The sequence below is a fragment of the Kuraishia capsulata genome, genomic scaffold, assembly GCF_000576695.1.
Source record: "Kuraishia capsulata CBS 1993 genomic scaffold, Kuraishia_capsulata_scaffold_6, whole genome shotgun sequence".
Taxonomy (NCBI): Eukaryota; Fungi; Ascomycota; class Pichiomycetes; order Pichiales; family Pichiaceae; genus Kuraishia; species Kuraishia capsulata.
In genome coordinates, this window is record NW_019172955.1 from 714321 (window position 1) to 728661 (window position 14341).

Below are 14341 nucleotides of genomic sequence, written 5' to 3' on the forward strand. Positions count from 1 at the left end.
TAAGTCGCTCCTTCAGAATGATTTGATTATGCTGTAACCTGTAACTGCGAGCATCACCAAATTTCCCTCTCTGATCTGCTCCACTCTCACCTCTACCTCACCTTCTACAATTCACAAACACCCACTTTCTACAGTTCACAAGCACTCACTAGTAACCACATACATGCGCTCTTCTTGATACAAATTCTCCTCACTCCTGGAAACTGACCTTTCGTCAGCTTGTCTCCGCTCTTTTCGTTTTCGTTCACATCTGCTTCACAGCTAATCACCTGTAGAAATCAGGCCTATTAACATTCAACCCATACTCTCCCAGCGCAAGACTCAAGTCCTCCATCGTCAAAACCACCTTCTTATCGTGGTTATTTGAAAAAGACCCTCCTCCTCCACCGCCAGAAGCAGTGGCCGTTTCATCTCCATTGGAAACATTTATCTGCTGCTGGCCAGCAAGCAGCTGTTTGGCACGTGCCTGGGGATTTGTCGAGTTGTAAACCGCACTCTGCGACCGGATTCGCGAATATTCGTAAGCGTTCGTAGCAACATCACTCACGAACTTCTGAGTAGCCAACGCAAGCAGGCGCTTGATCTTCACATCCGACGTCTCGAACCCGTTTTTGGCTAAATAGTAGTCTGTCACCAGATCCGGGATGATGGGTGTGAAATCCTCGTCATCCATCATCTCTAGAATCTCCTCCAAAGTCTTGTCTTTGCGAGTGAACTCCGGTAACTGGGGAGGCGGCACTGCCGACTCCTCACGCGTGTCTTCTGCACCGACACTTCCATCGTTTTCCATCAACTCATCCACATCGTTATTGCTAAAGAGATTATCCGCCATAATGGATGGTTTGTAAGCAACTGTGATGACGACCTGGACCTATCGTTCATTAGTAACAACCGAGGAACATTGACGGAAGTGTGTGAATCAAGTTCTCCAAACTGTTCCACACACGACGACAAGAACCACGGATTAGCCTCCAAAAAGTCTCATTAGAAGAGTAAATCAGTCACAGTTATGTTTTCGCGGAAAAAAGCTATGTAGCAATATCTTTAAATCTCAAGTAATGCCAGTTCGTGCCGCCATAAGTCACAAAACCAAGGAAGTGCGCCAAACAATTTTCATGGTCTGGCTGGAATATGGCACTCCCCCATAAAAATCCGGCGCCGCCCCCTTGGTTCTCTTTCTGCAAAGGCTACATTGTTTTCTTTTCTCCGAATAAAAAGCAGTTTTTTATTTTGTATGCTAAGGGCTATGAAGACACATTACGACTATCTTGTGATAGGTGGCGGCTCCGGTGGAGTGGCCAGCGCCAGAAGAGCAGCTAAGCATGGAGCTTCGGCATTGGTGATTGAGGCCAAAGCCATGGGTGGAACTTGTGTCAACGTTGGATGTGTTCCCAAGAAGATCATGTGGTATACCTCAGATATGGCTTCCAAGTTGAGAATCGCCAAGGAGTACGGTTTTGGGCAGGTCGAGCCGGAGTATGCGAACAGCTTTGATTGGGCCAGAATCAAGCAGAAGCGTGATGCGTACATTGCCAGACTAAATGGTATATACGAGAGAAACATGACCAAGGAAGGTGTCGACTTTGTGTATGGCTATGCCCGCTTCAACAAGGATGGTGCTGTTGAAGTCACTGCAAAGGACAATAGTGTGACCACCTACACTGCCGACAACATCCTGATTGCGACTGGAGGAGCACCTGTTAAGCTAGATGTTCCTGGGGCTGGACTTGGAATTGACTCTGATGGATTCTTTGCCCTTGAAGAACAGCCCAAGAGAGTTGCCGTTGTCGGTGCCGGTTACATTGGAATAGAGTTTGCCGGCGTCTTCAACGGACTCGGATCGGAGACCCACTTGATCATTCGTGGAGACACCGTTCTGCGCAAATTCGACGACCTTATCCAGCAAACCATCACTGACAAATACATCAAATCCGGGATCAACTTGCACAAACGGTCTTCGGTGACCCATGTGACCAAGAACGCCGACGGCTCGCTCAAGGTTGAGCTGAATGGCGGTGCCAGTGAGATTGAGGTGGATACTTTGATCTGGACTGTTGGTCGCAAGTCTTTGATTCCTCTGGGCGTCAAGGAGATCGGGTTGAAACTCAACTCCCACGACCAGGTTCTGGTGGACGAGTACCAGCAAACTAACGTGCCCAAAGTGTTCTCTCTTGGTGATGTTGTTGGCAATGTCGAGCTCACACCCGTTGCCATTGCAACCGGTCGTCGTCTTTCCAACCGTCTATTTGGACCAGAACAGTTTGCCAAACAGAAGATGGACTTTGAGAACATCCCAAGTGTTGTGTTCTCGCACCCCCAATCCGGTACCATTGGTTTGACCGAGAAGGAGGCCATCGAGAAGTACGGTGCTGACGATATCAAGGTGTACACCTCCAAGTTCACATCGATGTACTATGCTATGGTGGAAGACGTTGAGCATAAAGATCCCACTGCATACAAACTGGTTTGTCTTAAGTCTCAGAACGAGAAAGTGATTGGACTCCACATTGTTGGTGACGATTCTGCCGAGATTCTTCAAGGTTTTGGAGTGGCCGTCAAGATGGGTGCTACCAAGCAAGACTTTGACAATTGTGTTGCGATTCATCCAACCTCTGCCGAGGAGCTGGTGACTATGACCTAAACCACAAAGGAAAATAAATTCAGACTAATGCCTGCAGCTGGCGCTTCCCTTTATGGAAGACAAACCTTTCTGCCGCAGACAATCACCCTACATATCATCTTTCTTTCAATGATAACATCAAACTAACCGTGGGAGGACTCACCAAAGCTCTCTGTAGACACCGAACTTACCTCTCAAAAGGACTTGCAGAAGCTCTTCTTTTCCATGTGATCCTTAAGCTTGAGACTGCTCTTTTCAAATTTTCATCAAACCCACATGACTACCTAACGAGCAAAGCCTTTTCATTTTCCCTTTCATTCTTCTTTCACATATATCATTAACCGACCATAAGACATAAACCATTTTTAACAACGCCATAATTTTAACAGACTCCAAAACTAGGGAAACACTTCCGGCCCCAGCAAGCAATGTCCCACTTGATAACCCCCTTAGAACAGCCAATAGCAAGAGAACTGCCTCTGCGAGTCTCCAGCCACTCCAAACCCGACAGCTCTGTGTCACAGAGCTCAAAGAACGCGTTCGGATTTCTGTCCGTGATGTGTGAGAAAGGCTCTCGTTGATCCGGTGCCGTCTGGCTTTGGCTCTGCGCTAGCGTGCGATATCTCCCGGGATCCTGCTGCTGAGCCCGTGGCGGAAGTCTAACTGTGATAAGTCTGTTCACGCGTTGTTCCTGGTTCAAAATTGAGTGACGAGCCCCCCAGCGTGATCTAGAGGGTCCAAAATCGTCGGTTTGCCTAGTGTAATGGTTGAAATCTGCCACAACTTCGCCAAATGGTCGAATCAACGATTCATTGTAGACATCTTTTCCTTGCTGGGAAAGAGGCGAACTTCCTCTTAAAAGCTGCGGCAACATAATCACCTGGTGGTTGGCAAAATCCCGGGTGTCCACCATGTGAACGCGACCAACATGCTCAGAGATGAATAGTAGATCGTCAGTTCCACCAGCGAATTTGCAGCATCTGAAGGCACCATTTTGAGCGTTTCTCCGCGTAGACCACACCGTATGAATCGGCTGTGAAATATTCCGAATGTCGTAAACAAGCGCCACACCTTCCTGGAATGTTGTTGCAAACACAAGCCCGTTTGGGTGGAAAGAAGTGGAAAAGCCATTATCAAAGGTAGTGCAAATTTGTTGGCGAGCACCAGTATGGAGCTCTTCCGGATGCAGCACAAAGAAGTCAGAGTTGTCACCACAAGCGACGATCGTCTTCTGATCAGGGGACAACGAAGCATGATTGAGTGGAATGCCCAGGTTGGCAGACATGTCAGTGGTGACAGCACCAGAAGGCGTGATATCGGCCCAATATAGATACTGGTCATTGTTGCATATGAGCGAAACGTACTTCGCATTGGACTGTTTGTCGATTGAAACACAATTGTTGATCAAACTGCCGACACCGAGATTCTGCGTAACCCCTGTCTCCGACACCATGATTCCGAACTGGCCGCGAGACGTTCCCATCGGACCGCCCGAGTTTTGAACTCCACCGGCAACAAATATCCCATCCAGTTCCTTAATACACCGTGGCGCAAACTCAAACGAACCATGCCTCTGTGTGTGGCCCGTTTCGAGATCGAGCGCGTTGATGTCTTCGCTTGTGGGGTAAAAAACCTGGTCTTGCACCAGAGAATTTTTGCAGACAAGGTCGCGGAGCTGCCAGTGACTATATAATGGCGTTAGTAAGATGAAACGACAAATCAGGTTGTCTGAGAGAAATAGCAAGAGGACAGATGGGAGATGATCCGTAGAGAAGCCGCAGACAAGACAGAAGCCAGTTATAGATAAGCCATGAAATATCGATCAAAAGACCAGTCAAGCATGTAAAACAAGCGCGACAAGTCAAAACATTCCATAAAGCAATTGACAAGCCTGATAAATCATATAAGCATCTCATAGTCATCTCATAGTCATATCGTGATCATCACATGGCTATAGCCCACACCTAATAAACAACACACAGGTCATTAAACCTCTTTGAAGCTTCGCTCAATAAAAAAGAACCTTGATACTCACTTAACGGAAATCTTCACATCATGATACTTGGATCCCGGATGCAGAAAACTGGAGTTCTGATGATATTTGCTTGAGGTCAATCCGAACGGCTCAGCGTCTCTGGGGAGACTTGTTAGTGGCACGGTATTTTCGGAATTGGAGCTGAACGGCCAAAAAACTGGGAGTTCAAACAAAAAATAGCACTTACACTGGAAGAGAGTCAACGGTCATTGCAAACAGCACTCAAGATGATGGAATCGCAGTTTTGTGGAGAAAAGAGTTAGATTGCCCCTTAGTATGCTTTCTCAAGGCGCAAATGACGTCTGTGAGGAGGCAGATAAGGAGAGTGCGCGGCTCAATACGGAGGAACTGCACGTGATAAGCAAGACACTCCCCTGTGGTTGTGAGATCAAATTCCGGTTTTGTGGGGTTCTTCTCCAGCTGGAAACCATGTCCATTTTAGGGCATAATCTTGTCATTTTACTTAAACTCTGATAAAGCGCTATGCCTTCTATGGGGGTATAAATATTGGCCCTACGTCCCACTGGACCTCTTTTTTTTCTTTCTCTTCATTACTCAGATTCAAATATCATCAATTGACTACAAAGATGCCTATGTTATATCAGCCTAAGGAGAAGTGGGGACTCGACTTGGTCCTCCCAGCCATTCCAACCCCAGGTAACAACTCGTTCTTGGGAGACGTTTTCACCTCCGAGGCCGAGCCAGACAAGCAGATCTCGTGTGGATTTTACAGACAGGAGGCCGGTGAGCCATTGGTCTACACCTACGACTACGACGAAATGAAGGTGATTCTTGAGGTTGTTGGTGAATACACCTTGACTGATGAGACTGGCTACAAGGTTAGCGTCAAGCCTGGTGATGTCTTCTACTTTAAGAAGGGATGCACCATTACATTCCAGAACACAGGAGGATACGGGCTAGCCTTCTTCACTGGATTGAGAACCAACGGCACTGCTTAAGTATATAGTTAAGAAGCAAAGTCTCATACAACGTCAGTTCATTGTAGATTGGAGAAATTACCCCAGAGTAGGTGAAAAGTCTGTTTGATATTCGAAATTGAGCTTTCTATTTTCTTCAGCCCAAAGACCAACATAACTTCAAATGCATGCTACAAACTCAATTGGGTCAACGAACCCGTGAACGGCACATTAGTTCATGACTTTCTCAACCATGCCCCTCAGAACCTCAGCTATCGAGGATGTTAGTGGTCGCGACTAAGGCACACAGTCCAAATTCTAAGATAATATACATGGGTTTTAGTTTTAGTCTTGAATCCATCAATTGATTGATCTTTAAGTTAGATTAACTGCCATTGAGCCTTTTTATCGTACAATCATTTAGAAACTGCAGCCGCTTTTCTGTATAGTGATTCGAAAGCCCAGAGCGGAAACTTCGAACCCCACCAGTATGCCCTCAATTGAACTTTAATTGAGCCCAAATTAACTTACAGCTTTTTCATCCATATTCCGATTCGATCTGAATTCCTATCTGAAAGCTTAACGACTCTTCCGAGGTTGCTATCAATTCCGTCTTCAGTAGCGGATCATTGCGCCTATCGAGAGGGTCATACTAAAGGGATCGATGGCCCGCATACAAGACCTGCACCAGACGCTAAGGATATATTACTCAGGATAAACTCAACGGGTCTGACTTGCCATTCCCAGATTTAATCCGGGATTTTTTGACCACCGGACCTCGAATTGGGGAGGTCAGGTAGAGAGCACTAAGCGCAGGAAAGTTTTACCCGATTAGGAAGCCCGATAAGGCTTCTCCAGAATGAGCCCAAAGCGCTGAAAAATCCTCTCCACAAGAACACGAGACGGAGCATATAAGAACCTCGTATTTTCCAACTCCTTTGAACAAATACAAAGGCTCCAACATCAAGTCCGTATTTTTTCCATCACTCACATATTCAAGATGCCTATGACATACAAGCCAGCCGCAGAAGGCAAGGAAGTGCTTCCACCTGCCGTGGCATCTGCCTCATTTTTGGGTGACACCTTCACTTCTGAGGCCGAGCCAGACAAGCAGATCTCGTGTGGTTTTTTCAAACAGGTTGACGGAGAACCCCTGGTGTACACTTACAACTACGATGAAATGAAGGTCATTCTCGAGGTGGTTGGAGAATACACCATCACTGACGAGGAAGGATACACTGTCAAGGCGCACCCAGGCGACGTGTTTTATTTCAAGAAGGGATGCACCATCACCTTTAACACTATTGGTGGATACGGCCTTGCGTGGTTCTGTGGCTTGAGACAGAATGGTGTGCTGTAAATGCACTAGTTATGTAACTACCTGTTAATCAGTGCTGGGCACGACAACTTTTTTCGATGTTATACAGCTTAGTAGTCTAATGGTGGAGACCTTTCATAGACATCCAGTATGTCGATGACGGGATGTCCAGCTAGTCGTATCTCCGATCTAGTTATCTTATCGGACTTATCAGTTCAAGGTTATGAGCCAGGGGAGGGCCTAAACTTATCGACCCGCGAGATATGACAGCTGTTTTGACTCAGAATGCAGTCCATTACAGAATGCTAATTCTAAGGTATGGATCAAGCAGCCTGAGAGCCCTACAATATCATGAGTCTGCAACTGAAGGAGTCCAAACTCAACAGACATCTAGATAGAGTACTGTGGGGAGCATACGGTACACCGGCCTCCCCAACGTGTGTAGCACCATACGGAGCCGCACTATGGTCTAAAAGCCCTATTGTATATCACCTATTATTACCCGAGATCGGCAGACAAAGTGACAATCGGAGGTCTATGGGGTGTTTGCCGAATTTAACACTGGCCGAACCGCAACGGCAAGCAGTGAAAGGACCCGCTGAATAGGCCGCAGAACAGCACGGCACTTCCAGCTTCCCTTACATGATTCAAGTCTGTACCTGAAATGTCCCTTTCTCAGCACAAAAAGCTTAACCTGGAACACAGGTTTGTGAGAACGGGATCCAGGCGACCAAAGCATGTGTATAGAACCAAATCAAGATTTGGAATTCTGGTGGACTATTGGTTAAATTTCACGTTTGTAGCATGTGAGAGGTAGCCAATTTGCCAAGATTCACCGTGTCTACCTTCTAAACCAGGACAAAGTTATGCGATTAGCAGGAAAATGATGAAAAAACTGCGAAATACGGAAAGTTTGCACTGCCACTGGGTGCACATTCAGTGCCCACCGTCTGAAAATAGGAAAGCAACGAGACCTGCATGGTGCACGGCCAAGCGACCGGTTTGCATATCGGGATATCCACAGAGATCCCAAAGCCAACAAGTAGTTTTAAGAGACCTGCAAGAGGCAACAACAACGTTGCGGCGAGGTACAACTCTCAAAGAGTGTCCGTCAATCTTTTACCAATTATTGGCGGATTGGCAGTCCGTGTTCGATCAACAGCAACCAGAATAACAACACCACAAAACAAAACCACAACAAAAACAGGGCTTAAAAATTTGCGTCTAATTTCCTCCATTTTGAGAGGGATGCCAAGCGCACAAGAAAAGCAACGGTCTAAGTCTCCTCCTCTCACCCGGATAATACAGGTTGAATATGTCCCGATTTGAAAGGATGCAGATCCCTAATTTTTTTTCGTCCCCACCTTAGTCCCCTTTTTGTCAATAGCGCGCTTGGTATCTTGTGCTAATTTTCTCTCTAGTTTTTTTGTTATCCTTGAAGCAACATAGACAGCTTGCAAGAAGACAAGGGAGTTTCACCAGGGATTTCGTTTCTCTGCAACTAAACCTCATCCATTCGCTTACCGGGCACAAGGCGTTATCAAAGAATACGTTTTTGTCGTGATTTGTCCAATTAGACGCCACCCACAATCGGACTACGGCGACTACGGCGACTACGGCATACGAGCCCGAGTACCCCTTTCCAGTTACGTCTTGTGATCTACAAACTCGTTTGAAAGATCTACACTGCTGGTGATCTGCTTTTTTTTCTTGCTGACATCGATCTTAAGTTTTGCTCTTTCGCAAAGTCAAACAAGGGAAACTTTTTCAAAAGCCCCTCAAGACAAGGCGATTTTGAAAAAGCATTGAAACGCCTAAAACGACCGATTATCCCATAATCAAATATCGTGGCATTTTTTCTCCTCACCGTTCAAGACTTCGAAACAAGGAAACAACACCCTTGAGTTCAACAAAGGAGCCAAGCGACTGTTTTCGGCTTCATTGATTTTATTTATCATCACATTTGTTGGTTTATTCTCTGCACCTCGCGAGAAGACTCTTCCAAATTCATTGCAAACCACATAGTTTGCACTACTCTCGTTACCTCTTGCTATGTCGAAATCTAGATTCAACGTTAGAAGAGCGGTTCGCCACACCATCCACCGCGTGGCACGGCCCTCGAAGGCTTCTGCGACTGCTCTTGCACTAGCGCTGGTGCTGAATGCGTTCTTGATCAACTACTTTTTTGTTGGCTATCGCGTCGACAAGCCTTCGCTGAGATTGGAGTCGTTCAAGTCTACATTCAACACCTCTACGACGCTTTCGAGCATACTGGACTCCATCTCAAATACCAACCCTCTCGGTGGTTTGCTAGGAAACTCCAACGACACTGTTGGCTCCGAGTCGGACCCATACGCCAACGAGTTCTCCAACAATCCCGCGTATAACCCCGAGACCGGATACACTTACGAAATACCAGCGCTCCCCTTTGAGGAGCTGTCTCTGGCGGATAAGTTGCGCTCCAAGATCAACGCTTTTGACGAGAACGCCCCAGAGAACTGGCTCGCGAACAACAAGGTCAAATACTCTGAGATCAAGATCAGGATCGGCGATTTCCTTGACCTTCCCTCTGTGAAGACCTCTGTCGAGAAGCGTGAAAACATTTTACCTGACGAATACTCTCCCGAAGAGGAAAACAGCAACGAACTGGCGAAGTACACCTCTTTCAAGACTAACAACACTCTCTGGATGGACCCACGTTTCACTCTATCGGTGTACTTGAACTACATCAAGGGGCAGTACTCGGCCAAGAACCCACAAAATGTGGACTCTAAGCGCATAGAGGAGCAGGTTATCGTGCCGTTCTCCTGGAGTGACTGGGTTGACCTGTCAGATTTGAACCATCTGATTGCGAAGCCAGAAGAAGAGAAGATGACTTGCGAGGAGCTTGTTGAGCACACCAAGGAAAAGGTTGCGACAGATGGCTGGTGTATTAACTCCCGCGATATTTCTAGCTCTCAATTACGCGAGATGGGACTCCGTTCCACCAAGCAATTACCTGGTTTTGCAGTCGTGAGACCTCCAGACACCGTTGGAGAGCCTGAATACAAGCTGATTGAAGGTAAGGCTAATCTGCTTTCGTTCGGCAATTTGCCTTTGAACATCATCTTTTTAGCCGAAAAGGGCATTTACGACGTGAAAGTCCAGGAGAAAGCGCGGATTGTGGACACACAGCTTTTTGAAGATTATCTCTCCGCCAAAAAGATTGACTCTAACGACCGTGACTTAGAAATTTTAATGGATCCCGTGCAAGAGTTCAACGATTTGATCGACACTGTGCCTCCGATGATCCCCAACACTGATGGTGCTGTCGATTTCGACACGATGCTTGCTCAGAACCACTACAAGTTTGTGTTTGACAAGGATATGTTTAAACTGGACGAAGAGGTGGTGAACTCGTTTATCCGCGAGTACGAGGAACGTCTCGGAAAGCTCGAGGATATGACCAAGAGTGGTGATGACTATGACGAGTCGGTTTACAACCAGTACAGTCTCACTACCCACGAGTATAACCATTACCAAGGTCTTAAATTCTCGAGTCAGTTCACTCCAGATACCCAGCAGATTTACTACAAGCTCGCGAGAATGCAGACCAATGCTGAGAACAAGGACAAGGGCTGGCACTACGAATGGCGTTTTTTCAACGGCCGTTTGGACTACGCCAGACCAGGTTTCACCATGAAGGAGATGGACGAGCGTAAGAAGATCATTCTGCATCGTTTGCTGAGAAACTGGCTTCATTTCACATACCAGTCAGGTATCGTTCAATGGATGAACCACGGAGCCCTGCTCTCGTGGTACTGGGACGGATTGACGTTCCCATTCGATGACGATCTTGATGTCCAGATGCCTGCTTTGGGTCTTTCGAATTTTGCCAAAAGATATAACCAGACACTCGTTGTCGAGCAGATCGCAGATGGTTTCGGCAAGTTCTTCATCGATTGTAATGCCTTCATGACAATCCGCACTCATGGAAACGGTCTTAACAACATTGACGCGCGTTTCATTGATGTGGATTCAGGAGTGTACATTGACATCACCGGTCTCAGTCTTACGAATGAGCCTAGACCAGAGCGTTACTCAGAGCTCATCGAGCAGTCCGATCCAGATACCGAGGTTCAGCTCTATAACTGCAGAAACAGTCATTTCTACCACTTCAAAGAGCTGTCGCCAGCCCGTTTGAGTATGCTGGAGGGTGTTCCAGTGTTTGTTCCTCGCAATTTCTCTTCTATTCTGAGCGTGGAGTATCCTCGTGGTATCAAAGAGTGGGAGTACGAAGATTACTATTATGTGGAGCCTCTGAGACTTTGGCTTCACCAAGAACGGTTCTCGGAGGTGTTCGTTGAAGCCGACTATATTGGCGAAGATGGACTGACCGACAAAGACAAGTTCTTGGACAACGTAGCGAAGATGACAGACGCGCAGGTTCTGAAGCTGCTCCACAACCGCGAGACCATGAGCGAGTTTTACCTGACTCACGAGCTTACGGACATCCACGAGGAGGAGAAGAAGCTCTTATTCCATAACCGCAGCAAGATGACGAAAGAGGAGACCAAGGCATATATTGATCTTGTCAAGACTTTCAAGAAGAGACCTGCTGTGCGGAAGCCATTGTTCCAGTATGAGAGAGTGGAACGTTTGATTGGTAGGGAGATCGAAGAGGCTGAGGCTCTAGCTGAGAAGAACAAGGAGAGCGATTCAACTTTCGAAAAGGCTGAGAATGAGGAAACCAAGAATGAGGTAAAGGAGGAGGTGAAGGAAGAAGTCAAAGGGGAGGCCAAGGAGGAGGCCAAGGATGAGTCCAAGGAAGAGTCCAAGGAAGAGTCCAAGGAGGAGGCCAAGGAGGAAACCAAAGAAGAGGCCAAGGAACTGGCTACGGAAGAGTAAAGGTTTACTGCTTTCAACTTCTAGGCGACATCTTTCACTTCTCTTTTCATCGCATTAAAGACTGTTTGGCTCCTTACTCTCACTATTGCTCAAAGCTTTCGGTTTTTGCCTATTACTGGTCAACCACTCGACCATCGCCATCATTCATAATTCAAGACGTCATTTTTAATAACTTCCATATTTTAGACAATTTTTTTCTCCAATAGAACTTCAAACCAACACGATGAGGTCATTTCAATTTAGTCTCACTCTGCATGTTTACGACGTGTGCGGCTCAATGCGGCGCAAGCTTTGGGCGCTTACAATCTCAACAGTTCCATCTTTGAATCTTTGAAACGCTCCCAAACATCAGAATAGACACCAGCATGATGAATTCGGCTGCTATTGCGGAGGGAAGAAAGATGATGGCGTACCGCTCGGTTCCAGTTACGGCAGCAACAGAAGAACAGGCGACTGCGCAGCTGGAGTTGGAGACAACATCTGATACTGAGAGCGTGCCACCAATGGTTTCGCGTAATGTATCAGATAACCGCAAGAATCCCTTTGTGATCCCAATAGCCCCAGAGTTGAATAAAATAACCTCGGAAGATCCCGAGACTATTTCTCTCGAAAAACCCGACGAATCAACAGCCAATTTGATTGAGGAATACGGTGAAGACCAGTCCCAAGAACATTCTGACCCTTTCCAACTCAACACAGGTGCCAGAAAAATATCTATCATTGGAAACAGTGCTCCAAATGTCAAATCTTCCAAAGCAGTACAAGAACCAGTCACTTACACCGGGATTGATCCGGAAAATGTTCCCCAATGGCCATTGACTTCGGTCACATTTATGAAGACAGCAGAGGACTCTGCGCAGCCACCACCTCTTTGGATGAACCCAATGCTGAAACAAGGAAAAGATCGCGATTCATCAGTGAGGTATTTGCCTCAAGAGCAGGCCGACAGAATTGATCCCATTCAGATTCTCAACCGTTCAATTGACCAGACCTTGACTAGACCATCTAGACTTAAACGATTCTGGAACCCTTTCAAAAAGGATTCCCCAATTCCAAGTCCAGAGGCATCGTCCTCAACCCATAAGAGTCCCGATGAAGATACGGATAACGATACCATCAGTGCAAGCGATGCGGGAAAAAGCCATCGTGCTTCAGTACCAAAGCGGCATTTCATTCAAACCAAAGAGGGAATGGCGTCCGTGACGTTGATCTTTTTGCTGGTAGCGTCCTGTTTTTCGCTAATAGTTCTCAAGTAAGCCTGAAAAGTGATTTCGTGAACGCCAGAGAGGGTTACCAGTGAGATTTACTAGTGTGATCTAACTGCGATCTAACTGAGTTCACATTTTTTTCAACTTGATCCCTAGACTAACCCAATAGTTATGTGAACTGGAGAGGTACAGAGAGCACAGTCAGTTCTTATATTGAAAGAGCCGGACCGGATGGACGACAACGGCTTCTGGCTATCTTTGGAAACAATTCCGAAAGTGTAGTAGTGAAAAATGATACTGAAGATCTTCGTCCTTTCACAGGACTCAAAGGTTCAGATCTCAGAAAACAGAATACGTTCCTCGGGCTCAACCCAGCATTCCACTCTGATGAACAAATCAAAAGCCTCATGTCGGACGAAAGATTGCACAATACCTTTTATGGAATGGCATACCAACCACAGGGCTCGCTCGAACCCGCCTGCGGCGCAAAGCTTCGCGATGTTACTCTTGATCTCGCTTTGCTTTCAATGGTGACAACCAGAGTGAGACTCTATGGTATGCAATGTAACCAGGCCCATCTCGTTCTCCAGGCTATAGAGGATCTTGGTCTGAATATGACAGTTTCACTGGGAGTATGGCTTGGAAGCGAGCCTCGTCTCAACGATATTCAGCTTGAGTCTATGGAAGAGGTTCTAAGACGATTTCCAAGAAACATGTTTGAAGATGTGTTTGTGGGGAACGAAGTTCTCTTCAGACATGATCAGAACAGCTCTGAAATTGCCCAGAACATACTCAAAGCAAAAAAGATTGCTGCTTCCATTGGCTATGACGACTTGCCCATTGGAATATCCGAAGTCGGCTCCATTGTCGATGCCGTTTTACTGGAGACTGCAGACATAGTTGGGTGCAATATCCATCCATTTTTCAGTGGAGAACCTGTTCAGATGGCAACAAAATGGACACTCGACTGTCTCAAGAACCAAGTCAAAGCTCTAAGAGACGACCTGGGACTCAAAACAGAGTTGTCGATCACAGAGGCTGGATGGCCCTATAATGGCGGATCTTTCGTTGCTTCCGTTGCTGGACCCAAACACTTCCAGTACTTCCTCGACCAATATGTGTGTGAGATGTACCACCAGAACTATTCTTGGTATTTCTTCGAGGCCTTTGATGAGCCATGGAAGGCAACCTGGAATACAGCCGATAGAACCTGGGAGACACAATGGGGATTGTTCACTGCGAACAGAAGTCTGAAGGATGGGGTTGTTCTCCCAAAGTGCTCGCCAAGATCGGCCTAAAGGCCTTTGCTGTGTCATTTGTCATTGGCTAGTCTGCTGAGCTTGACGATGCTCTCAT

General features: G+C 46.6%; 7 protein-coding genes across 7 annotated transcripts; 5 read left to right on the forward strand and 2 right to left on the reverse strand.

The window, feature by feature from the left end:
- Positions 1–265: 265 nt before the first annotated feature.
- KUCA_T00005127001 (uncharacterized protein) lies at positions 266–832 on the reverse strand (the record flags this gene model as incomplete). The annotated part of the gene is made up of 1 exon (XM_022606281.1): positions 266–832. One exon carries the CDS (start codon positions 830–832, stop codon positions 266–268), a length of 567 nt encoding a protein of 188 aa, XP_022461129.1.
- Positions 833–1234: 402 nt separating this feature from the next.
- On the forward strand, positions 1235–2641 carry KUCA_T00005128001 (uncharacterized protein; the record flags this gene model as incomplete). Its single annotated transcript, XM_022606282.1, has 1 exon — positions 1235–2641. The coding sequence occupies one exon, from the start codon at positions 1235–1237 to the stop codon at positions 2639–2641; it is 1407 nt and encodes a 468-aa protein (XP_022461130.1).
- Positions 2642–3002: 361 nt separating this feature from the next.
- Positions 3003–4865, reverse strand: KUCA_T00005129001 (uncharacterized protein; the record flags this gene model as incomplete). The annotated part of the gene is made up of 3 exons (XM_022606283.1): positions 3003–4305; positions 4656–4754; positions 4843–4865. 3 exons carry the CDS (start codon positions 4863–4865, stop codon positions 3003–3005), a joined length of 1425 nt encoding a protein of 474 aa, XP_022461131.1.
- Positions 4866–5242: 377 nt separating this feature from the next.
- Positions 5243–5614, forward strand: KUCA_T00005130001 (uncharacterized protein; the record flags this gene model as incomplete). The annotated part of the gene is made up of 1 exon (XM_022606284.1): positions 5243–5614. One exon carries the CDS (start codon positions 5243–5245, stop codon positions 5612–5614), a length of 372 nt encoding a protein of 123 aa, XP_022461132.1.
- A 958-nt stretch (positions 5615–6572) lies between these two features.
- Positions 6573–6932, forward strand: KUCA_T00005131001 (uncharacterized protein; the record flags this gene model as incomplete). The annotated part of the gene is made up of 1 exon (XM_022606286.1): positions 6573–6932. One exon carries the CDS (start codon positions 6573–6575, stop codon positions 6930–6932), a length of 360 nt encoding a protein of 119 aa, XP_022461133.1.
- Positions 6933–8942: 2010 nt separating this feature from the next.
- KUCA_T00005132001 (uncharacterized protein) lies at positions 8943–11777 on the forward strand (the record flags this gene model as incomplete). Its single annotated transcript, XM_022606287.1, has 1 exon — positions 8943–11777. One exon carries the CDS (start codon positions 8943–8945, stop codon positions 11775–11777), a length of 2835 nt encoding a protein of 944 aa, XP_022461134.1.
- Positions 11778–12142: 365 nt separating this feature from the next.
- Positions 12143–14283, forward strand: KUCA_T00005133001 (uncharacterized protein; the record flags this gene model as incomplete). Its single annotated transcript, XM_022606288.1, has 2 exons — positions 12143–13029; positions 13155–14283. The coding sequence occupies 2 exons, from the start codon at positions 12143–12145 to the stop codon at positions 14281–14283; spliced, it is 2016 nt and encodes a 671-aa protein (XP_022461135.1).
- Positions 14284–14341: the final 58 nt, after the last annotated feature.